Below are 26,391 nucleotides of genomic sequence, written 5' to 3'. Positions count from 1 at the left end.
TCCTGCCCAGCGTATCCTCCCAGCCTTCGCCGTCTCCTGGATACTGGGTTCGCCGTAGAGTCGCGCGAGCTCGTGGTTCATCCTTCTATTTGTCGTGATTTCAATTCCGAACAATTGTTCGACCGCCGATTTAGTCTAGCGTATAGGCTGGTGCGAGTCTGGTTTTGGTATGCCAGGCGTACTGGGTTCAATTCCCGCTATCGGCAAGAAAAACTTTTGGGTTCGAGTCCCATAAGTGGCCGACAGGTAGGATGTGTTTTCTAATATAATTGCCTATATAATAAGAATGTTCAATCAGTTGCCAGCTGGCCAGGTATATAGACGAATGCCGGAATACCTGTAAGTAAACTAGCCCACCTGGTTGATTCGTTTTTCCTAAATAAACCTACATCAACACAATACATTCATCCATAACAGTTCATACGAAGCCATGGAGTCCGGGTATGTTGTACGCGTTACATTGGATATTTGTCGAACTTAATCTAAAAATGTATGTGAGCACATACTTATACAGAAATTGCGGTGAATCCGTGCACCCATGGTGGATAACCAACATACATACATATACATACATTTAAATTCCGAACAATTGTTTGGGTTTCCTATAGGTATTTTGCCATCAATTTGGGAGCTAAGCTGCAAAGCAACTGTCGACCGGTGTCTAGCTCGTTTTCGGGTCCAAAAAAAAAAAATAAGTTCACATAATAACTGTTTGGGTTCACTGATTACAGATGTGTTGCTTGATTTGCACTTGCACTCCTTGCCTTGCCTCAATAGCATTACATCAGCATAAAAAAATTTCAAGCCACTGAATATGTAGGTATAAATGAACTGATTGTAAATTTTACCTGAAATTAAACGTAAACAGCTAACCGTTACACTTTTGATCGCAGCTATACCGATAACAGCATCGGATGGATCGACTGGAAATCGAGTAGTCCAGTAAAGCCATCCTGATTCGTGGTAGTTCGTTTTTTAATACTGCCACTTTTGGCATGAATCTTCTTAATCATTCAATTGGCCCACGTTCGGTAGCAGGCCTTGCTGATAGTTTGCATCGCTTTGCGATGGTTAGCTGTTTCACAATCCGAACAGGAAATCATTTTTGTTCAAAATTCCCAGTGTCTGCAATAAAATTGAAAGAGATTAGTTTCCGGAGAAGAGTATTGCAGATTAAAGTTTAATTATTACCTGAAATCACTAGGACAGTTTCCAGTTCGGAGATGAAGAAACGTCTTGGTTACTTTTGTTGGGTAGATATCGAGAAATTGGGTTGGGACAAGTTGCCACATTTTGAAGTTGGCGCCTTGAAACCCAAAAAAACTCGGTCGCCGGTTCGCCACGATTTGGATAGCCCTTATAGCAATTCCGGCTAATTAAGTTAGGTTATTTGCACTACCAGAGCTATGAGTGCCTAGATTACAAAGACTGGTAGGCTGGGATGTGCGACCAAATCGTTCAAACGTTGCTCCGAATGCCAACTCCATGCTGTAGACCTTGTATGTTACCGGCACTCAGTCAACGCATCTGGATCGGAACAAGTACGAAGCTTTTCTCGCTTCCGACGTCCTGCTATTATTATACATCAGTCATCACACGAATTACCGGAGCATTCTGCGTTACTCACAATCCTATTTGAAATGCCTTTCCCGCAATATTCCGAATCAAAAAGAAACGCCATTTGAGATAAAATACCTCATCTAGTCCCGAAAGATAGAGGAAAATACGCGTACGGAATTGACCAAAGTCAATGTTATGAACACAGTAAAACAAAATCGATATCAAAACATTTGTCATTTGTCTGACGTTTTGTAGAACGACTGCGTGCATTTTGCAGGATGCCATAGTCAGTACTAAAATTTATTAGAACACTTGCAGGATGGCAACGATCAGTACTAAATATATTAACAACGCTTGCAGGATGGTGTGGATTTTTGGGTTAATTCATCCTGCAAACAAGCTAAATCCGAGCTGCGCTGAGCGAGCGTGTACATTTTTCAGCACGGTTTAGTACATACACACGTCATCCTGCATGCGGTGACAGCTGCTGATAGTCATTTTGTTTGTGAACAAAATGTTTTGCTTCGCATACACACCATTTCACTATAGTGTATGTTTTTTTGGCTGCTGAAATTTGAATGCTTTCAAATTTTTCTGCTCCCGTGATGGATTTTCTGCATCGGGTTGTGCCGGTGGTAGAAACTCAGCCCTTCAGGTCTGAGCCCTTATTATTCAGGTAAGTTTTCTTCACTCAAAAAAGTATCCAAAGGTGACCTTTCCTCTTCATTTCCAGCCTTTCGATGCGATTCAAACGATGTGTGGGTGCCGGGATCAAATCTTCGGATATCGTGCATCAGCTACAATATTTTATTCAGGTGAGTGATTTCTAGCAGTAGCCATGTACAATTGTTATAATATCACCTGAAATTTTAGCTTTCGGTACGAGTCTCAGGTGACATGGTGCTGAACGCTGCGTGGCGATGGGTGATGAATAAAACAAATATGCACTGGTGAAGGCCCAATTGGAAATGCACTTTCAAACACTAAGTGCATCTAATCAGATGAAATGTTTAGGTAAGTTGTTGAATCAATTTGATTTGTCCAGTGGCGAGTGACGGCTTCATCTCGTTTTAGGTTCTGGTCAGCTGAATTACAATCCGGATTTTCTCGATTTTGAAAGAATGCCTGCCGAAAGCACGCAGCTCCTTGCATCCTGCATCATCCATAGGATAAGAGGAGATCCAATAATGGATCGCATGATAGCGCCGGTCCGCAGGAATCGACCGAATAGTTTACCGGAGGAACACAAGGAACCTTGCATAGCAAAACGAAGATCAGCAACATGCCAAAGGAGCTTCGTGGATGACACTATCGCGAAATCACCTGCCGGTAGGATTCTGCCCAACAACAAACTCCAAATAAACGGTTAGGAAGGGGAGCGTCCGCTGTACCAAACCGGCCTACCATGTATTGGAAAACCTAAACAAAATTGAAGAAAAAAGAATGCACGGATCGTCGCGATAGGCTTTAAAGGGCACGCCTCCAGAGCAGTGCATAAGTGTAAGTTGAAATAATTCTCTTTCTTTAAATTAAAATTAATTTTTATGGTTTTTACTTCAGATCAGGTCATCTAAGAATTCCTGTATCAGATATTCTAGGACGATGGAAACCTTGTTCATGCATTCCAAAGGATGCTGATGGTACCCCGTACCCACCGGCTTATGATATGCATACTGCTAATCCCTTTCTGGAGCATCAACTTTAGACTGGCTGCCACGACGCCGGAACGCTAAGGAATAGTTTATCGAATTGAACTTAATGCAGTTTATTGTTTTAATGGAAACGAAAAAACAAATCTTTTCAAAACGAAAGCCTCAAAACTGCCCTAAAGTAATAAAAAGTTGCTTACAAATTGTATTAAAATAACTTACTGCTCTTCATCATGATGAACACTAAGATTTGAAAGCTTGATAACTCTTCCGTAATGGCTTACATGAAACAGTTTTCTGTTGAACACGATCAAGAGGTTTGTTCTTATATCGGTTGGAAAATGTTAAACCACGTAAAATCTTTGTGTATCAACTAACAAAGCATTTTCCAAAATTCAGAGATGTAGGTATGTGCGTATAAAGAACCAGTTTGCTTTTCGATGCTAACCTTTAAAAGAAAATTATTCAATTTAGCCACCCTTTGAACAAGGTAACCCGCTGGGGAAAGCAATCGACAATATTAGAGACAACGCAATGGAGTACATTTTCAGATCTTCGTTTATGAGAATATTTGGTACTGACGTTTGTCGTGACGGGTTTTGCGTCCAGAACTCATTCCACCGATGAACTAGTGTTTCTGGCATGTTGACTATACGGAAGCTTACAAGGCTGGTCTTCATCCGCACAGGACTAGAACTTTCGATATTTTCTTTTTTCAACTATTTCAAAACCAGCCGCAGCATTTGTCGGCCAGGAGAGCAAACTTGAAGTTTCCTGGTGCTTCATTATACTTTTCCTGTGTATGCCTATCTTGATCCAAGTAAACCCTCTAAAGGAATGGCATATGGCAATGGGCCACGCTCAGTACCATGCCTCAGATGAAGCGCAATCACGATTGGCTATTTCCAAGAAGATTATTCTGCAATGAAACAGCCAAGATAACGGTTCGAGGGTAGCTTCCTGAATGCATTCAGTATCATAGAATCTCCATGCACCACATTGTAGTAGATCATCGCTTCTATTTGTCGTTATTCGAATTCTGACCAGTTGTTTGGGCTTCTCAGGTATTGCAAATAATCGATCCGTATTTCGCCACCAATTTGGGAGATAAGCAGCAAAGCACCTGTCGACCGGTCTCAGCTTTCGGATGGTTTGTTTTGGGACCCTAAAAATAAAGATTACATTAATTCTGTTCGGGTTCACTGATTACAGACTTGATGCTTGATTTTGATTGGGAGATTCAAGTGCCAAAAAACTTGGATTCAAGTGAAGCATTCCAAATGATTTTCAATATATTTTAATTTGTTTGTATTTTGTTTGAGTTTATTTTAATGACAATTATTTAGAAATGGCGCTCCCTTTCCGAAGACAGTTTTCTAACTCTTGCATCAGGAATTTTAAGCTAATGAATCAGGTATAAATGTTTTAAATTTTACCTGGAGTTAAACGTCAACCGGACGTCCGGATAAGCGTAGTACCTACTTTTGATCGCAGCTGCACCGATAACATCGTTTCGGATGGATCGACCGAAAATCGAGTAATCCGGGAAAGCAATCTTGATTCGCGGTAGTTCCTTTTTCAACACTGCCACTCCTGGCATGAATATTATCATTCATGCAATCGGATCGCATTCGGTAGCAGGCCTCGGTGATCTTTTGCATCGCCGTGCGGTCTATATTTACAGAGGTATGCCTATCTGTTTCAAAATTCGAACAGGAAAATGTCTGCAAGAAAATTCAAATATATAAGTTTCCGGAAAAGAGTATTACAGATAAAAGTTTAATTCAAACCTGGAAATTAATTTTTCGGAAGCAAATTGACCAAAGCCAATATTACGAAATCGACAGTAAAAGAAATCGAAATCAAAACATTTTTCTGACGTTTTCAAGAACGGCTGCGTGCATTTTGCAGGATGGCATGGTCAGTACTAAAATTATTAGAACATTTGCAGGATGGCAACGATCAGTACTAAAAAAATTAAGAACGCTTATGCTGGATTGTGTGGATTTGTGGGTTAATTCATCCGGCGCCATCCTGCAAACCAGCGAAATCCTAGTTAAACCGAGTAAGCGTGTACAATTTTCAGTACGTTTTAGTACACACATGCCATCCTGCATGGGGTGACAGCTAGAATTTGTTTGTTATCATTGTTTTGCTTCCATTTTAAATTGCACTTTAAAACTCTTTGAAAAATCTAGTAAACGATAGTTATAATATCCGTCGCGATTTCGTGCGGTGTCGAAGCCACCAGTTTATCAACAAATTCGTGCGTCCAATAAGAAAACCATTTTACCGTTCAAAAATGCCTTGGTGTTCAACGCTTCGCTCAGTGCTACCGGTTCCCCCCATCCGATGAGATTCCGGCACCAGCACCGGCGAAGCAAGAAGGTGCGGTGCATTCATTAAAGATTAAACTAGCTTCCAAAATTCAATCATCGCAAAACTACCCGAAAACAGAATCTCGAACAACAAACCCTTCCTATAACACGACCACGGAAAGTTCCTGCTGCATGAACCTCAATACACCGATGATGATGAAGAGATGCCAATGCGTCCGGGTTCGAAACTTCCAAGAAGGCTCTGCCCGGGGCCAGCTCCGAGTCGGAATTCAATTCGGTTCCGAAACCAGATGACTTCCGTTAGATGACATGGTTCCGGGAGTTCAAAGAAGGCCAAAATGCTCCGCTCGGCAGGAGTGTCGGAAATTGGGAACAGCACATCAAAAAAATCGGTGCCAAGCATAGATTTGCAGTGTATTGCAGCTCCGATGCAGGCTCACCTGAGCTGGTCAACTGTAACACTTGCGAATTTCTGAAATCCTAAATTCTGAAAGCTGAAACATGAAAGATGAAATTTGAGTGAGTTAGGTTCAGGTTCAGCTTCAGGTTCAACCACCCGGAAGACGACCCGTGATTAAGGATGAAATGACGAATATTCCAATTCCAGCCCTAGTTAGCGGGAAGAAGCGCAACGCAAAGAGCCACGGCACGGCGCTGAAAGTTCGGCAAGTTACCAATGAAATGATAAAGATCCAAGAAACGGGGTGATGTATTTACGATGCTGTTCCGTGTACAGAAAACTATGACAAGCTGTTAAATAGATATTTAGAGAACCATGCCTTATCTGTTAACGTACATTTTCTGTGTTCTCCGAGGATAGTTTAAAAACAAATGGGGTAATTACTTCTTTTTAATTCCCTTTTGATTCAAAAGTCATAAGCAAACGAATCACTCTACTCGATTTATTCTACGTTGTTAAAATATTTTTTTTTTCTTCTAGTGACAAAAAAGACCATCATCGAAACGCTCAGCTCAAATACCACAGAAGATTTCAATTGAGGCTAAGTTGCTGAAGTTATTCGGTACTACGGTACCAGCCCATCAATAGCTCAGGTTCCCCCAATGTTAAACATTTCTGAGATAGAGGTGAGTTATTTAAATATTATTTCTATAGAGAAGAATGTTCTAGTCAGTACATGTGGTAATTTTTAGATTAATTAATATTTAATTCAACTTTTCATAAAACGGTTATCTTTGTCAGATTTTTGTTCAAAACTTGTGACACATTCGAATTATTATAAACAGGCTATGTTATGTTTGATAATATGTAAAACTAAGTGTAAACTAAGTGATCATACTACAATGTATTCACAAATGAATTTGTCAGTAAGATTTCAATTTAATTTTTAAAGCAAAATGAAAATTGCTTATTTACACCGACAATTGTGCAACTTTTAGTGCCAAGCTTTGATTATCTCATGCATAAAAAAAAATGTGTTGTTTATTAGTTACGAATTAGTTGTAAATATCAGTTACAAAATATAAAAATGCTAAAATATTAAATTTGATAAATTGTTTTAAGTTTGGAATTTACCTGGTTTTATTTGCTTTACCTATTTACAGGTTGGCCTTTGTGGCAGCAATGTCCGTAACAACCAATGTGCGATCTCCCGACCCGAGTTGGCACAAAACTTCAGTGGCTAAAATCATCGTATATCAAGAGTTGTTTCAAGAGTCTGTTGTCATCCTTGGATGTGGTCCATTTTTTGCTATCACTTCAAAAAAGCTACCAGCTATCATTGCCACTTTCTATATTTTAGGGTGGTAAAACAGTCCTCAAATTTGGAAACTAGGAAAGGAAGCGGTGTTGTTGGAAAATTGTTTGATGCCAAGCTGAATTAGGAACTGAATAACGCCGAAAGAAAATCAGTTCGGTCTAAGTTACTATCTCAACTATAAATATAAAATTCCAATAGGAAAAAAATCGAATTAAACTTATTTAAAGAAATTTTTAGATTTCCTTTTGATTATTGAAATGAAAACCGAGATGAAAATCCCAGGTTTCTTGTTTAGCGGCGTCCACTTATGTGATGTGTTTGGAATTTTGGACTGCTAGATGAAATCGAAAATACCTTTCTTGAAACATATCCGCTTCATACAATTTTAGAAATTTCCAATTTGACTATATTATTGAGTTCAGAGGAAAATTAAAAAAAAAAATAACATAACAAGATAGAAGCAGCCATATATTTAAAATACGGAATTTTATGGAATATGCTTAAAAATTGTATCGGTGTGCCATATTGTATGTTACTTTTGTATGGAAGGAAGGGCTTATTTAAGTCAAAGCGATTTGAAAGTATTGTTGAAACCATCTCCTACTCCGAATACTCTCATACACCCAACTTCACGTTGATCGGAACAGTAGTTTTCGAGTCTATAGAGAACAATCAGACAGACAGACAAACATTCATTTTTATATATCTATAAAGATTTTTTTTTCGGAAAATAATTTTTTTCAGCTTTCCCGGAGACTTCAAGCTTCAATACTTGTTACTTATGTGTGTGACTTAAAAAAACTGAACAAATATATTACCTATAGTTATGCATATTATGAAATAACCGGTTTATCTCTGTAGTAAAGACATTGAATATGTTAAAAAACAACGAACAAAACAAGCTGGATCCTAGAATGTTTCTTTTTTTAAATATACTTATTATATATAATTTTTTTTTTCAAATAGGTTTATTAAAGTCGTGCACTTCTAAAGGATGTGTATGCCAAGTGTATCAATTTCTTTATACTTTGTTATTTTATTTGTAAACTTATTTGTATTTTATTTGTAAACCATGGCTACATCTTTAGTTCAACAGCGAGCGGATTTGACGATTTCATCCGGATTCAATATCGTCTCTTTTATTCGTTTGCATCCTTCTATCACAAAAAGGTCAGTGAGAGCATCGTCTTCAAGGTGTAGCTGATTAGGTAACCCAGGCAAACTAGTGCGATAGACCTTAGAAGTCGAGATCCATTGGCATGAAGCATTGGATAAGCATTCTACTACTATCTACAATAGGGAAACATACAACAATTTTATTCTTGCTAAACCTCAAATCGAAATATTTTACTTACCGAATCCTCTCTATAATCGCATCTAATTTCGATCCATTCAAATCAGCACAATGTTTGTTCTGATTATACAGATTAAAAAAATCTTCCTTAACAAAATGATTGCAAATTGAGACAATTGGTACGTTATGACAACAAAAATAAACTACAACGTTGTTTTATGTGGAAGTTTCCGATATTTTCAACTCATTTTGACTAAATCGTTCATAAATGTCCTTCACAAAAACGAGTGCAGTCACGCACCGGACTCATCACTCATTTAATCTCGAAATGAAATAATGTAAATATAAACACTGGCTATTGTTTGCTGAATGTTTGCCAATGGACATAATCTGGCTCGTCCCGTTTTGACTTTAGGGTTATTCGACGTAACGGTTATCTAGCATACTGTGACCTTTCGCAAAATACAAAATTATTCATTAAATTATTCTGTCAAACGACTTTCCGGAACATAACGCCAGAACTATTGTTCCACGCCGATTGTGCTTCATGTGTTGATGATGGTGATGGGCATTCTACATATTTGTGTCTCTGTTTTTATGCTTTGTTAACGATAGCAACCCTTCTCAAAGCAATGAGTTCTCCAAGCCGTTGATCTAATCATCAGCACCGACAGTTCGCTTTGCCTTCCGCTGCCGTGGGCTTTGCTTCGGGGACGACACTTTGCCGCCCTTGGGAGATTTTTCTGGAAGAAACAAGTCGGTTAGTACAATTAAGTATGTATTAGGATTTCCTATTTTCGTTTATTGAGGATTTTTAAGTTGGTTATCAAAATATGTTCCAGAAAGAAAGTCGTTTCTATAAGAAAAAAAAAACAAGAAAAACTTACGAATCCTCTCGAGTGTTTCTTGTGGAATCCGTTCATAGTCCACATCCTTGGTACTGGTGGTTCCGGTTTCCACAGTTTAACGGGCAGCTGGGGAGCGTTTACGCTTGCCATACGATCCCAGGAATTGTTGGCCGAGCACCAGCAACAAAACTACAACAGTCGCCAGGAACACGTACAGGAAGAACGTTTCCCCATTCAGACCCTCATCGATTTCGATAATCGAAACGATTTCATTGAAGACGGCTTCGGAAAACTGATTTCCGCTGGCGTTGTAGGCAATAGCCGAAAAGTTTTAAATGAAGTAGTTGAAATCCATGGGATACCGGAAGCAAGCTTCGACGCTTTCTACTATGAAACCGTCACTTCCCTTATTGGCAAATCCAACGAGGAATTCGACAGGATTTCCGGCAGGCAATTCCAGTTGAGTTCCAGTAACATAGAGAGGTCTTGTAAATAGAAGGAACGTATCCGCATCTGGTGATTTTGTCGTTTCTAGTTCATCTGTTTCCGGTTCTTCGTTTTGGGTTATCGATGCCTCATCGGATTCAAGTTCAACATCCAATTCCTCGCCTAATTCGTCCTCGGTAGCATTGGCCATGAATCGGGAACCTGCCAGAAATAGAAAAACCCAAAATTATGGTTACGAAATGCCACGTCGAAGTGAAAGTGATAAAACTTCCAATGAAAACTCTAAACTTACCGTTGTCCGCCGTTAGGAGAACCGCCGGAAGAACCAGCAAAGCAAAGACCAATAGCTTCTTCATTGGAAGTAACTGTTCTGCTGCTTGAATCATTGAGTTTATTCACAAAATTTACACCTTATTTATTCACTGGAAAAGACACTTACATCCGCTAGCGCAAACCGTGGTAATATGAGGTAGCCAAATCCAACTTGCGCTGATGCGTCCGCGTAGCCGATCGAGCTTTTCTACCAAATAATGCTGCACGGCTGGACGTTTTGCGATGAAAAAGTCAGTAAACGTGTTTGGCAGATCCCAGGTCTTACCTAAAAGCATCTGTTTGGTGTGAACCTTCCGGTTTTGAATCCGAAACGTTTCCACTGAAATCTGTATACTACGCGAGAGTAATCTGTACCGAAAAACAGCTGTTACGGATTTAATGGACACCCCAAAATTTCACTATTACGAATAAAAGAGCAAAGCAATACGCAACAAAAACATTCGATTGGCTTGTACTAAATTGGCTGCGCACTGTACTAAACACTTTTAGTACATTTGCAGGATGGCTCATTTGCCGGATAACTATTATCCTCTAAAATCCTATGTAAAACTATTTGCCCTAATAAACTCATTGTTTTTTAGCTTTGAGCTGCTCCTGCTCCAACTAGAGCTGCTGCGAGAACCTTTAGTGAATTATATTCCAACAGAAACAATTATAATTTAAACGAAAATACTTACAATCTTTCTCATCATAATCTGTTTTCCGGACAAAAAGTAACGCTTTGGATTTGTTAACATCTGAAACTACCCCTTTTGAAGGGAATCGAGCCTTTCGGAATAAGGGGTAATATTAATCCGATAAATTGACCCGTTATTTGACAGATCGTGAGGGTTCTCAATAACGGGTCAATTTTACGCCTTTAAGGGGTAGCCAAAAGTTAGCGTGTGAGCACCAAATAGTAGCCTTTGTAGGGCTGAGGTTTGTTGTCACAGTGAATAGTATTATGTTGGGCCCTACCTATCACCTAACCTTACTCGATTCAAAAACTTTGAGCCCATGATAGTTTTCACTTGAGATTAGCATAGATTGGCGTATAAAAATATTTCCAAACGGGTAAGTCTTTAGAGATTCAGAACAAATGGGTGACTACTCTGTAATTATATTAACAACTTGGATACCCTAAAATAGAATCTCGATTAAAAGGTATTTATCACTGCATCAATTGTAAAAAATCTACGTTACACAAACAAGAAAAATAATTGATTAATGATCGAACAGGACCATACTACTAATGACAATGCTGTCCCTCTAAAGCCTCATCGCTAACTCTAAACAACTTCTCAGAACAACTTTCCTCAATCTGTTTTGGTTGAAATAAATTACACTCCTATTTTTAATTCCCAATATTATTTTCCTGGACTGCCTTTTTATTATTGTTTTTCAAAATCATAACATCTTTCTTCGACTTCCTTTGTTGAATTTCAAGCCTAACCGAAAAATGTGCAAATCTACCAAAAAGCGTTGAAACGAGAAAGAATTATTGTTAACAGGAAACTGTCCAAAAAGCATTCTGATCCAATAAGCCTCTAGTTTTTGTAAAATGCTTGATTTAAGAATAAGCCTTCGAAATTCATAAACCGCAAATGCACACTTACTAGAGCATTGGGGAGGCGAATACTACTACCTGTATCTTGCCTAGTAACATATTGAACAGTTATTAACCTGTGACCCATTACAGTCTAGGGTACGGGGACACACCTACCGAATACCGGACCTGAAATATAAAATTTTATTAGAAAAATTGTATGAAACATTATATCAGGTCAAACAATCAATACTGATCGGACCATATTGAACACTGGTAAGACGTTCGTTTAAAGCCGTGGGGCCAACACGTAGGTTCCGTTTCACTGGTATTCGTCAGTGATCCGTTCGTGCTCGCAAGATCTGGTGTGATATTATCTCTATTCGATTCTTTAAGATCTTGCGCGTCAAGGCATACCCATTTATATCAAAGTGATATAAATGAGCCTCTTACCACGCCCACGGCCAATTAAATTTTCCAGAATTGCCCTTAAAATGGGTTTGAATTGAAGCAGCATTTCTGTCCAATGTTCATCTAAGTTGAAAACCGAGGAAATCAAGACGATAAAATCTGTATCCGTCTTCTCATCAGTGGTTATGGTTACCGTCAACTGCTTCGGCTTTGATACTGCGTCTGCGTCGACTTCGGTATTCCGGTAGTACCTAGTACCTAGATGTGCTTCTTGAAGAGTGTGGTTGCTCGAAGTGTTTCTGGATAGCTGCAGTTTCGGCGATTATCGGTAAATTCAAGCTCACCTAAGTTCGCTTCGTAGCAGAAGAATTAGGAACAAACGATGGTTTCGCTCTGTTTGCAACTGTGAGATACGCTGATTGTCAGTTTGGACGGTTTCTTCGTCGTCGGTCAGTACAGCAAATTAATTGGGACTCGAGTGATCAGGTAGAGATTATCGCACAATTTCGGCATAGCTATTACTTGATCTTCGTAGGAGATTAATTTTCGATTCTTTTGCACGTTTTTTATACACGGGACATTCTCGAACTGCTGAGTGTGTGCCTTTACAGTGAAGACCTATTTTTGTTATTCTTCATTATTTTTGTAATTTTTAGTCTTTTGTTTGTGTTTGTTTTTTAATTTGATGAAATTTTCATCATTTTAGAGTACTTTGTAATTTTTGTTTTGTTTTTGATGTTGTGTTCTATCAACATTTCAGAACGAAAAAACGTATTTATGAGGTGTCTAACTTATTTTGACCATGTTATATAACCGGATATAACCAAGAACGAACGAGATCTGACTAACATTTTTCTAGGGATGAATCATCCCAGAGGATGAAAATCCCGTACAAAACAAAAAAAAGTCTGACTAACATTTTTACTGAAAAAAACCTTAAACTCTCACGTCTAAACTAGGGTTACCATACGTACTCTTTTAAGAGTACATGTACTCTTTTTCGATCGAGAAATGAGCGTACTCTTCTTTTTGTTAAATCTTGCCGAATGTACTCTTTTTTTGTTCAAAGACATTTTATCAGAAAATCGAATACTTTTTTTCCAGTTCTTAAGTTTGTGTTCCTATATGTACAAAGAAATGCAACACTTGCACGGTACTTCAGGTTTCCCTATTTTGTTGAGTTTTCCAGGAAAGCATCACACATCGATTAAAATCTAAAATTTTCGTTCACAACAAGTTTGCTGTTTCATCAGCAGTACTGTTCTATAATTTAAATACAACAACTTCGAATGTTTGAAAACCGCTTTTAAGAAAAGCTTCTCCCAGGCGTCGAAATAAACTGTGCAGGCCATCAGTGCCTTTAAATATGCAATTAGCGCAAAAACAGTTGGTAAAGAACACAACAGCAATCTGAACTCATGTTGAAATGCAACATTTTCTCATATTTGCGATGTTCTGATCTCTATCTCTTCGAATAATCCAACCACCCTTTGAATTTGCACTAAAAATCTGCAAGAAAACGAAAGTATTTTTTGAAAAATCATTATTGCCAGGTAAGTCACAAAACTAGCAACTAATTGTCACTATTTCAATGGTCTTAAATTTCATGGTTTTCTCCAGTTTTTCCAAAACGTTTTGAAATATTATGTAAACGTACTCTTTTTGGCGTTGAAGGATATGGTATCCCTAGTCTAAACGTCTGCTGGTTTCCCCTTTTGTTGAGCTATGCGGCATCATATAGGATCGGGTTCGGATAAATAGTCTTAACAATAGAAATTAAAGGTCTGAATATTTTTATTTCAATACAGTTTTCTCATTATCTTATCACTATTCAGAATGACTACAGAATGCATGAATCATACTGAGTTAGGATCAGCTCACTCCTATCGCCACACATGACTGAAAAACGTGTCTTACTGTAAAATGTTGTAGTGGGAATAATTTGAGGATTTTTTTTAATTTTTTTCTTTCATTGATTTTTGTGTACCTTTATGCGTTTTTCTTTTAGTAATCATTCCCGCAAATGGTGCGAAGCAAACATACACTACTAAGCGGTGTATAATTGTACCATCGATATTTTATATAAATACCTTAATTAGTAACGTCCATTGTCAAACCTTCCGGAAACGGGTGCCCCATACCTATCCTGGGGTCTACTTCCGTTACTACTGCCTCCCATATACTGATTCTGTCGGGAAGGATCAATGAAAGGGCCTGCGTTCATTTGTGGTGCCTTCCGTTCATTGTATGTACGATCGTATCGATCTGGACCACTGTCCAGTCGCCAAGCATCACTGCTCGACAAGCTGGATGTCATACTCATTTGCGGTGGTCCCGTACTCCATGGACCTCCACTTCCACTCGTATTGCCTCCGCGGCTGTCCGGATATCTGCTATCGATTGGGTCAAGATAGCGGGACTTCGACATGCTGCCTCCATTTCGGTCGCGATCATCATTGCCGCGGTAATCCTGGACACCGTTTCCACCCGAGCGACTGTCTCCGTAACGACTGTCTAGAGAAGAAGGGATAGCCCTATCGATATCTCGTTTGTAGTCGTCCATTACGCCGCCGTTACGTTTGAAGCTGTCACCTCCCCCTCGACGATAATCATCGTTACGTGATTTGTAGTCATCTCGTTTGGGTGGATAATCATCGATTCGTTTTTTATCAATGGATGAATACGAATTTCGACTAAAAAGTTAAACATTATCATATTAATGAATTTCTTTAAATTTTATTATTCCTAGACTATTACCTAGTTGATGAGATAGCTGGCGGTGGTGGTGCTTCGAAATTTCGCCGATCAGTTCCAGTTGATCGTTTGCGATCATCGTCAAAAGGATCCGTGGCTGGACGTTTTAGGTTCCGTTTCGCCTCTTCAATTCTATCCGTCCAAAACAATGATCAAAGAATAAAGAAATTGAAAAAAGACAGAAAAATATATTAGCGAAATACACACAGCTTAGAAACTTCCTAACACCTGTAATTTAGCATTTTTCGTTCTTATGTTTCTATTAATTGACGGAATAGTTAACCTTAGAATCGAATTTGTTGGTCATGACTTTATTCAGAAATTGAACAAAACATGGCCAACGTTTTAGCAGCAGTAGTGTAAAGTTTAACTCGAATAAAGGCTACACATGATGTGCACTAATTTGCATATATCGGTTTAGTAGCATCGTTTATCGAGGAAACACGCCCAGCTAGTTATACAGAATCGACAAAATATTTCCAGCTTCATCCAAACAACACACTAGTTGCAGCAGCCCGTCTCGGCGCTTTCCAGAATCTCCAGAGGTGATGATCGTCTTTCAAGTAGATTATTCCTTTGACCGTTAGAAAATCTCGCCACAGCAGTGTTTTCTGACACGATTCTATGTTGCACCTTCTAGGTGAACACTGTTTTCTGCATGTTCGAATAATATGCTGCTTTTCTGAAGGTTGATAGACACAGGAACCCGATAGAAGAATGACCAAGCCCCGATGATCGATTGCAAACGGCTTGCTTAGCGGTTTTCCACAGAAGGCCATCACGTCCTGGTCACCAGTAACAGTACCTAACCGACAGCTGTCCGAGCCTCAGCTATTAACGCAATCCCGATGGAAGGTTGTACCTTTGGCTGAAGCAAGAAATATTTTGTCGCTGTATTCTCTACAAAGCATCCATTTTAGAGAACTAGTGAACTTATCATCAAACATTTCTACTAGTGCTAAGGCAGACGATGGTATGCCATGCACTGTCATTTGCATGAGTTGCTCTTTTTTCAGGATGAATGCCGAAGAAAAATAAAGAAAGAAAATGTATTAAATCTTAGTGAGAGATAAAGTGCAACCGTACTTCCTTTGCTGACGCTTAAGCTCCAGACGTTCCAGTTCAATTTTCTCCCGTTCCAGCTTTTGACGTTCACGTTCAATTCGTAGTAATTCCGCTTTTTCCTTCTCGATGCGGGCTCGTTCCAAAGCTAGCTTCTCTCGTTCCCGACGGAGCATGTCCTCTTCCTCGCGCTGACGGGCCCTGATTTCTCTACGCCGGCGGTCCTCCTCGCGTAACTGACGTTCCTTCTCGCGAAGTCTCTGCCTTTCACGTTCTTCTCTGATTTTCTGCAATGACAGCACCTCACGCTCCCGATCACGATCGATCCGCTGGTCACGATTCCGATTGTCACGATGATCCCGATTCCGGTTGTCACGAACGCGATCGCCTCGGTTACGATGATCCCGATTCTTTGATGCATCCTGGTCAACAGTGTTTCCATTCTTCTCAGCAGTAGTGGTACTAGTGTCATCTTTCCTGTCCTCCGATTTCTTGGATTTATCATCTGGAGCCCGTGAACGAGATCTGGCTTTTGCTTGTGAACGACCCCGAACAGGCGATCGGCCTCGATGATGTGATCTGCCTCTTTCATTGCGAGATCTGCCGCCTTCTTCTTTCTTGTCGCCGCTAGGTTTCGACTCTTTTTCTTTCTCGTCCTTCAGTTCGGTTGTCTTATCTGATTTGTTATTTGCTGTTTTATCTGTTTTATCACCGCCAGCTGGTGCCGGTTTTGCAGGACCCAGATCAGACTTAGCTCGTTCAACCGAAATCATCCGTCCGTGCAATTCCGTTCGATGCAGATGAGTGATACATTCCGTGGCGTCTTTGGCTGATGCCATCGTCACATAACCATAGCAACGGGTACCCGGTGTCCGGGTGTTGGTCACCACTTTTGCTCCAATCACTTTACCGTACTTCGAGAAAATCATCTTCAGATCGGTGGCTCGGGTCAGCGAAGACAACCCTGAAACCCACAGGTTCCGGGACACCGTAGATTTGTTTTCGCCACTTGATGTCGATGGTGAAGACTTGGATGGCTTGGAATCTCCGGTACCGGAAGTTGACTTTGCAGAGCTGGATGACGTTTTGACGGTGCTCTCTGCAAATGTACGAATTCCGCATCCAAACGAACGAGAAATATAGACAAACATAATATATTATTGAAAGGAACAGAAGGCAAAGGAGTAGTGATGATTTTAGGGTGACGTCGCAACTGCTCTTTTCGGAATCTACTAGTTTAGCTGGAGTCTCACGTTCGTCTGCGCACCAACCGGTTTATCGTATCTCCTTCTTCCACATGAAAAATACACAAAATCGCGTTCTTTTGGATCTAAGAAGAGAAATTACCTAAAACACTTTTTCTACCGGACTCAAAATTATTTTCACGATTTTTAACAAAAAGAAACTAAATACTTGGGATCACTTCTGACATAAATAAACTTATCCTAAACAAATTGAACACGAAATTAAATAGTCATTCAAGAATTACCTTTATCACCTTTCGAGGCAGCCAAATTTTCACTGGAATAGAAGATTTTTGGTTACCTAGTTGATAACTTAAGTTCAAGTTTACAATTTGTTTACCCTGAATCATCACCATTTGCGGACTTTTCTTTCTCATTTGGAGAATCATCCTGGTCAAACTTCTTTTCTTCGGAAGTGACGGTTTTTTCGGATTCATTAACTGCAACAAAAAAAAACTTTTATTTAATTACCCAACCATTAAGGAAGATTAAATGTTCTTTCTGTTATAGGTACCATCAGAATGAACCAAACATTTTGGAAATCATAAAAACCAAAGGCTTTTCCACAAAATTGTGAATTCATCATCATTTAGATTTTCGAGCGCATTTTATTGATCTTTTTCAATATTTTTTTCTCGAGGGACGATCTTTTTTATTATCAATTCAATTTATATCCCATCATTAAAAAATCCTGTTATGATCAACGCGTTTGTGAAAAAAAAATCTATTAACATATTTTAAACACCATAAACCCTATGGGGTCTAATAATGACTAGCAATACGTCACACTAATTTTTACTGCTGATTTTTAAATGATATCAATTATTCCCCGAAAAGAAGACCGTTTGGTATCTTACCCTTTTTCTCACTTTCGACCGTGCTATCATCGTGGAGAAGTTTTTCATCTTCCTCTCCGATGGTTAAGTTCAGCGAATCGTCGTGATCAGTTTCCTTGGTTTCCTCCTTCTTGTCAGTTTTATCGGATGATGCCTGAGGTTTATCTTTATCAGAAACGAGTTCTTGGGACGCGCCGCCTTCATTAGATTTCTCTTTGGCTTCATCTTTTTTAGGTTCTGACTTTTGCTGAACCTATCGGAGAACAGTCAGAAAATAGAAATGGGTCAAAACTTATGAATATTCATATGTATAAGCGAACGAGCAATCAATATACCGTCTCAGCTGCGGTTGCCGGTTTAGTTTCACTGGCTTCTTCCTCGTTGCACTCATCCTGGATCACCATTTCGTCCATGTTGAGTTCTCCACTTGATTGATTATTTGCGTCTTCACTGTCTGTCGCTTCACTGCCTCCTTCTGCCTTGCTGCTCGCAGCGGTGGGTTTGCCTTTTTTGGCTGGAGTTTTTCCACCAGAACAGATTTCAAACTCGAACGAATCCGGGTCCTGGTTTTCCTCTTTCAGAGCCTATAGATAATCGATGGAATTATATTTAGACACATTGATAGCCAAACCTTTACTATTTGTGCAGAATTTATTATTTTCATGAATTCAATTGAACTATCCCATAGCCTCCCAACAAGATCCTTTTTCCATCATCTTTACCATTTTATCATCTTAATGCCAAATATAGCTCAATTTCATTGGATGACGAAAAGAAAATAGGAAAATGTGTAAACATCTGTGTAAGCTGTTCCCCTTACTCCAGGGAAGGTTTGGAGTCAAATTTTAGAATTTTGTAAAACATCTCTTTTTTCTTCTCCTAACTTGTTTTTCCTATGTATAAGGATTGTTCCAATGTAGAGTTTGTTGTCAAGAGCCAGCTAGTTAACGAGACATTTGCAATTGAAAAAGATGCACATCAACTCGACGTGTAGTCGTGTAGTTAAAAATGGAAAATTAACAAAAAGTCGTTGAAGACATCCGTTATTGTCGAAATTGTATCTCTTTTACAGTTATTAGATAGATTACAATTTAATATTCTGCAGTAAAATAAAAAAAAAGTGCACAGTATTGTTTAAATAGTATGAAAGTAGTCCAGGAGTTCACAACCAAGGATACGTTTTCTGGCGACCTCTGTAGTTTCCCTCCGTCTTATACCGTATTTGTTTTCACCACCCGAAAGTGTTGCACCTTCCAAGCTGAAAACGAGCATGAATCGAGTTTTGCACTCACCTTTGTTGGTGTACGTGAAATCGGCAGTGTCAACAGAAAACATCAAGCTGTCAAAAATCCATTACAGCTGGTATTTGTTTTCGTTTGATTTCGAAAATTGAAACAAATTTACTTTAGTTGATCATTGTCTAGTAAATACATAATATGAAAATTTTAACATGAATTTATGTATTATGTTGAATTGTGAAGATTTCAGATTTATTTTGCTTGGTAGATTCGCCTCTGGCTCTGATGATAACTGCAATACCGGCTGATTCTGGGCGGTCTATGTTTGCTGCTGCTAGACTGCAGTTACCCCAGCTTGAAGGTTCCGGTATTTTGAACGTTTATTCCTCGCAAATCTCATCTTCGTTCGAGTACCTATTTCCGTTTCCAGATTACAAAAGAAAAATTCTTGGAAGTCAAATTGGCGAACTCAGATCGCGGAAGTCGGGGGAGAAAATTTTGCTAACAGACCGAAACGAACGAAATTCAAGCTCCCATACGAGTGTAGTCTCGAACTAACGTTTTTGAAGGGCAACGGGTGGGAATCCGGGACTTGGCGCAACCGAGCATCGTCACCCTAAGGCACAGCTCGAAGCAGAGTAGCTTCGATGCAGCTGAACGATTCTTGCTGTGGAGACCAACTTATACGACCCTCCCGAACAAGAAAACTTTTCGGTTTGGGCGATTCCACCAGATCTTTGGGTTGGCCTTTTTGCACTCGGATTTGCTGCTCTTTTTCGTCATCGCCTGGAACCGATTGCAGCAAGCTTTCTGGGAACATTTCTTCTTGGGAGCGTTGTTTGCTTTGGAACGTGCCATCCAGGTGAAATTCTCCGCCTCTGTTGGAAACGGCACTGGTATTGAATCCGGAACAAGTTTCCGTTCTTCGGGATAATAAAGAGAAAAAAAACAGCTCGAACGCAATTTTTGCGGTATAGAAATAAACCAACCAGCTGATATTTGTTTACATCGGGAAGCACGTACTGTCAAAATTCATGATAGTATTGGTGAGAGCGCAAGCAACACCGAATATTTTCAGAGTGTTCCACCGTCCACTTTATGGTGCACTACCAGTGGACTACTCATCCTGAAAACGAGCATGAAAACAGCAAAAAGTGCACTACCGGTAGTGCCCCGGTGCACCACCACACGAAAACAAATTCTCTATTAGGCTGATGCCATGATGAGGCGACAAGCATCGCTTTGCGTTTTAGGTTTCAATAAGAAAGCAATGTAACGCATTGGTATGTCATGCTGGCGCGCCATGGCGCTTTCAAACTTCACTACAAATTATCACTTCTCTACATCTGGTAATGCTTGGAATCGTCTCCTTTCTTTTTTTTTTATTTGTTTGCGCATATATTACACGACTTATGTCTAAGACCACTATGGTCCAACTTGGCTCTGTATGTGTTCTATATTACAATTGTATTGTATTCAGATATTGTTTGTTGATCAATCTATTTTTAGAATTCGTGTCTACTTTATCGGTAGCTATTATTTGTAGTCCATTGGCTATGTGCCCTATCTTCTTCTGATTACTCCGTGGAGTTTACAATTTTTGTCATTTAAAGTAGAGATTAACATTCTGTAGAAGACACAGGTCGAAAAAAAATTATTTCGATATTTTTAAGCTGTTTTAAAAATAACGTGGTTATGAAAATCCTGTTTCGTTTGGTGTCAGAAGGGTGCAAGTGCACTATTCAATCTTATAGGCTGAAAACAAGTAGTGAAAAAACAAACATGGAATCGACTTTTTAGGATTTTCTACTTGTTCTGACCAGGATAATCCAAAGTCTCCAGATAGAGAAGTGATGAAAATAGATTCAGATGAAACTTCGTCGGCAGGTTAATAAACATGAAAAATCTCATTGTCATGTATACGAAAAATTATAAAAGGTTTGTTTTTTTATGGCAAATTTAGCTAATGCTTATAAGGATAAAAGGCAGACACGAAACGCACGTAAAAACAATTTTTTGAAAAATCTAAGAAAAGTTCAGATGAGTCGTTGTCGGAAGGTTTTTTTTACAAAAAAATAACATTAAGTCTTTTGAGGAATGTTTCCATAACATTTTTGGAAAGGGGCCTAGTATAATTGGACCATAAAAAAAGAAAAATTAAACGTCCACAGTTCTTTTGGAGAATCAGAAGTTGCTGCTGCTGCAGTTGCTAACGAGAATGAGTCCACTTCTGGAGAATCAACTGGCCATTCATCAAGACCCCGAAAATGCCAACGAAATCATGGATGAACACATATGCAGGTATTCTTGTGTATCCATTAAGGAAGAAGAGATATAGGATGATTTCAACAAATTTTGGGAATTAAGATAGTGGAACTTGCAAACCTCGTTCATTATAAGTTGCATGGAAATTTGTACCCCGAAAAAACACAGAAAATCAAATGTGTGAACAAAAACAAAACAGCTTGTGTAATACCGAAAATACTCGTTACATACAGGTTCCAAAAAGATGCGACCATATTGTTTGGAGTCAGAAGGGTGCAAATGTCATTCTTGGGATCAGAAGGATGCAAGTGAAAAATATCAAAAAAAGTAGTTCGCCGTTTGAACATAAATATCGCAAAAACTTTGGTTTTTCCTTTAGAGTCATTCATTTTAAACCTCTTGAGACACACTCCATCGAAAATTGAGTAGAAAAAGCGATTCGATAATTTTGATTTAGGAAAAAAAACTTTGAGGCCTGTTTTCTCGAAATCATCATTTTCGGCACTTGCACCCTTCTGATCCTAAGCGCCTCAATTGTCTTTTCTTGGCCGAAGCCTTCATCTTATTCTGTTTTTACTCATACGAGTTTACAATTTCTTGTTTTTCGTCCGGAGACATTCATATTCTTGTGGTTTTGTCCGAAGACCTTTACTGCCCCTATTCGCATATGAGTCCCAGGTGCATTTTCATCGTTTTTGAATTATCGATGGAAAACGCTTCTTTGTTCTCCAATTTACCTATAAAACAAGTTTTTGTTAAAAGTTTGTTCCCAAAATTTCGAAAAAAAATATGACCCCTGATGTGTCCCATGTGAAAAATATTCGCGTATGAGTCCCATGACCAAAATTCAGCGCCAGAGCTTACAATTGAAGGAAAGGATAGATAGAAAATGAAGTAAATCGATAATTTAATGCTTAAAACATTAATTAACATAAAATTGAACGTATAGTAGCGAAATGATTCCGAAGAAATTTGGTTCTTAGTCACAAAAAACATTAATAAGTAACTGGTAACCAAAATTATTTTTTCTACAAAAATCTACCTATGAATAACGCTAATAGATCAGTCTTCGGTCAGGATGGTTCCTTCGTGGGTAATCTTGACGATCTAATGTGTGATCGGGTGGGTGGCACTTGAAGTGTTGTTTCGGTAACAAAATAACAAACTTTTTTCAATACTTTTTTCTGTATGCACAACAATATCAATACCACTGTTTTCGTTTATAACCTAGGAAGATGTTCCCGGAAGAAATCTTGTTCTTTGTCTTGAATCCAGCAGACTTTTGGTCGGTGTTATCTACGTATCCGTAACACACATTGAATTAAATGATGATGATGTATGATAAATTCGCAGCAACTTCACACGAATGAAAACAAAGTTTTGGAAAACACATCCCACTTGGCGAATAAACCTTGATTGAAATCAGTTTGGAATCAAGATCTTTCGATAACTTTCTTCTGTCATAAAAAGGAATGGTAAACAAATGAAAAAATATGTTAAAAAAAAGTACTTGCCACTTGCCGATAACTTTAGCACCAGAGACTCATTTGCGAATAATCTCTGTTCGAGGGTTAAGAATATTCGCATATGAGTCACATGAGTGTTTTATTGAAATTTCTCCGTATTTATTAGTTAGTATTAGCACAGAAGCAAACAGAAGTATTCTTTGAAGTGTTTTCTATCCGAACTTTTGATAGGTTTGGCCAACAAATGATTTATACGATTGTTTTTATGAAAACAAGTTTCGAACTTTACAAGCGTTTTTCTCGGTTTGCAGTTTTTACACATGGGACTCATATGCGAATAGGGGCAATTTATTCTGTTAAGCCTTAAGTTAACTTAACTTAAGGCTAACTTTTTGTTAGGGGGGTGAGGAATCGAACCTCTCATCGTCTGATAGAAAATCTGACCGGCTAGCTGACTGAGCTAACTACCCCCCCTCTCCTTTCTTTTGGGAGCAATTAAAAACTAATCAGATCATGATTCGGATGGCGAAAATGCTGAAATTTCAACCGACAAAATTCTCTGTTTTTGCGGGAACTAAGAATTAATGAAAATTTTCTCGCCGATTAAGATATTTTTTTGGTCTGCGCTTTTTTCATGGAGATCATATGAGAGCAGGTATGTCGTGTGAACGTGTTGCGCTGCTTGGCGCCTCAGCTTGACATCAGCCTAAGACGGAGGGAAACTACAGAGGTCGCCAGAAAACGTATCCTTGGTTGTGATCTCCTGGACTACTATCATAGTCATATTATGTTGTTTTATGTGACAAGGATACAAGGAATACCTGCCAACATATCTCTTCAACCATTTACAACGTGAAAGAAATTATCGAGCCAAATGCTTAATTATACCACAGCATACACGACATCCAAGAGAATCTACGGCGCAATCTAGTCTAGTGAACCGAGTTTAGTTGATTTATGTTTTTTTTATTATTAACACTCTAACGGCGCGTTCGTAAATTGATTTTTTTGGGTGATGCATCAGTCGATTGATTTGTTTGGTAGATGTCAAATCACTTTCCATATGCTTTTGCATACGTTTGTTTGGAATTTACGAACGCCAGCATCGATAAAAAAAATTACTTCGATAGAAAAAATCAATTTACGAACACGCCGTAAGTGGGATATTATTAATACCGTATTCGTTTTCACCACCCGAAAGTTTTGCACCATCCACGCTGAAAACGAGCATGAATCGAGTTTTGCACTCTCCTTTGTAGGTGTGCGTGAAATCGGCAGTGTCAACAAAAAACATCAAGCTGTCAAAAATCCATTACAGCTGGTATTTTGTTTTCGTTTTACTTCGAAAATTGAAATGAAATTTACTTTAGTTGATCATTGTCTTTTAAACAATATGAAAATTTTAGCATGAATTTATGTATTATGTTGAATTGTTAAGATTTCAGATTTATTTTGCTTAGTAGATTCGCCTCTGGCTCTGATGAACTGCAATACCGGCTGATTCTGGGCGGTCTATGTTTGCTGCTGCTAGACTGCAGTTACCCCAGCTTGAAGGTTCCGGTATTTTGAACGTTTATTTCTCGCAAATCCTTCGTTCGAGTACCTATTTCCATTTAAGATTACAAAAAAAAAATCTTGGGTGCGGGTGTAGTATCGAACTACCGTTTTTGGAGGGCAACGGGTGGGAATCCGGGAATTGGCGCAACCGAGCATCGTCACTCTAAGGCACAGCTCGAAGCTTGCTGCTAGTAGAGTAGCTTCGATGCAGCTGAACGCTTCTTGCTGTGAAGACCAACTTATAGAACCCTCCCGAACAAAAATACTTTTCGGTTTGGGCGATTCCACCAGATCTTTGGGTTGGCCTTTTTGCACTCTGATTTGCTGCTCTTTTTCGGCATCGCCTGGAACCGATTGCAGCAAGCCTTCTGGACACATTTCTTCTTGGGAGCGTTGTTTGCTTTGGAACGTGCCATCCAGGTGAAATTCTCTGCCTCTGTTGGAAACGACACTGGTATTGAATCCGGAACAAGTTTCCGTTCTTCGGGATAAAAAGAGAAAAAAACATCTCGAACGCAATTTTTGCGGTATAGAAATAAACCAACCAGCTGATATTTGTTTACATCGGGAAGCACGTGTTTTCAAAATTCATGATAGTATTGGTGAGAGCGCAAGCAACACCAAATATTTTCAGAGTGTTCCACCGTCCACTTTATGGTGCACTACCAGTGCACTACTTATCGTGAAAACGAGCATGAAAACGATAAAAAGTGCACTACCGGTAGTGCACCGGTGCACCACCACTTGAAAACGAATTCTCTATAAGAAGCGCTTTCCTTAACCTGACTAAACTAACAGACTGCGTTGAAGTTTATAAACAATAAATTACAAATTTGTTGCGCGGCTTTATCGATGAGTGTTATAAGATTTGAAATGATAGACCATAAAAGAAAGTTGCTGAGGTGTTCAAAAAAAGCAAGATATAGAAGAAATTTCCAAAAACATACACAGCGATTTCTCCCCTTTAAAATAAATTACAAATTTACCTGGCGTACTAATTGCCAATACGAGCGTTTGCAAATTGCTTTTAGAAAATATTTTTAAGGGTGATGGATTCCCTGAACGAAATGTGTCATCATTCTCTAAACAAGGTATTTTATAACATGATCGCAGTTTTTTTTTCTAAATAAATTGGGTCAGATATTTTTGATTCGTAACATGCTTTCCTTGTTTAGTGAGAAATTTACGGAATGTAGCCAATGCTTCCTGTTCCCATGAGTAAACGGTAAACGAAATTTATAAAAGTAACCTTGACCGTAAAATTTAATAATGAAACCTAGGCGATATGGGCTCATTGGCCCTAGCCCAACAGCAAAGAAAAAAAAAATGACAACACCTCAATTCCTGATTAGAGCGAAAGTTTATACAGAAAAAACAAGGCTTTGGCATTCAAATATTCACTTTAGAAGGAATCGTTTCAAACGTGAAATATGAATAAAAAAAAAACATCTTCACCCAAGTTAATAAATCCAATATGGCGGAAACATCCGAAAATTTTAAGGCAAGATGTCTTCCTTTTCACGTACCTGAGTAAGCCGTTCGACCAACACGTTTTTTACTCCATTTCCGTCTTTGCCTCGTTTTTCTAGTTCTACTTTCAGATCCACTACTCGCAGTTCACTTAATTTACGTTTTTCTATTATTTCCGACATTTTTTCTAGCCAGCTAAATGCAACCAACTTTAAATTAACTGCGAAAACGTTCGGTCCGATTGAATACTGAAAGTAATTTTCTGCTGAGGTGAACTTTGCGGACGAACAATCACACGGAATTACGACCACCACGTCCGAGTGTTGGATAGCAAATGACAGTGAGACAACAACTGAGTTCTGTTCGCGGCGTTAT

General features: G+C 38.9%; 1 protein-coding gene, 1 long non-coding RNA gene and 1 pseudogene across 5 annotated transcripts; 1 reads left to right on the top strand and 2 right to left on the bottom strand.

Annotated features, from left to right (window-relative positions):
* The first annotated feature begins 94 nt into the window (after window positions 1-94).
* LOC129738760 (uncharacterized) lies at window positions 95-8,078 on the top strand. Of its 4 annotated transcripts, none has more exons than XR_008735631.1 (8): window positions 95-2,236; window positions 2,294-2,375; window positions 2,434-2,574; window positions 2,635-3,060; window positions 3,121-5,597; window positions 5,667-6,384; window positions 6,489-6,634; window positions 7,112-8,078. It is a non-coding gene; the product is annotated as an uncharacterized LOC129738760 (long non-coding RNA). The 4 variants fall into 4 exon arrangements; XR_008735630.1 differs by having other exon boundaries at window positions 96-2,236; window positions 3,121-6,067; window positions 6,156-6,384; XR_008735632.1 differs by having other exon boundaries at window positions 96-2,236; window positions 3,121-6,384; window positions 7,112-7,245; window positions 7,309-8,078.
* LOC129738759 (translocon-associated protein subunit alpha-like) lies at window positions 5,153-10,716 on the bottom strand (annotated as a pseudogene).
* Window positions 10,717-13,900: 3,184 nt separating this feature from the next.
* Window positions 13,901-26,353, bottom strand: LOC129752160 (SAFB-like transcription modulator). The gene is made up of 8 exons (XM_055747952.1): window positions 26,073-26,353; window positions 18,356-18,604; window positions 18,042-18,273; window positions 17,525-17,624; window positions 17,430-17,461; window positions 15,965-17,039; window positions 14,882-15,010; window positions 13,901-14,817 (listed from the first exon to the last, which is right to left on the bottom strand). The coding sequence occupies exons 1-8, from the start codon at window positions 26,196-26,198 to the stop codon at window positions 14,220-14,222; spliced, it is 2,541 nt and encodes an 846-aa protein (XP_055603927.1). The 5' UTR covers window positions 26,199-26,353; the 3' UTR covers window positions 13,901-14,219.
* Window positions 26,354-26,391: the final 38 nt, after the last annotated feature.

The sequence above is a fragment of the Uranotaenia lowii genome, chromosome 1, assembly GCF_029784155.1.
Source record: "Uranotaenia lowii strain MFRU-FL chromosome 1, ASM2978415v1, whole genome shotgun sequence".
Taxonomy (NCBI): domain Eukaryota; kingdom Metazoa; phylum Arthropoda; class Insecta; order Diptera; family Culicidae; genus Uranotaenia; species Uranotaenia lowii.
The sequence above is the reverse complement of the archived record's forward strand: the minus strand, read 5'-3'. Positions and strand labels throughout refer to the sequence as shown.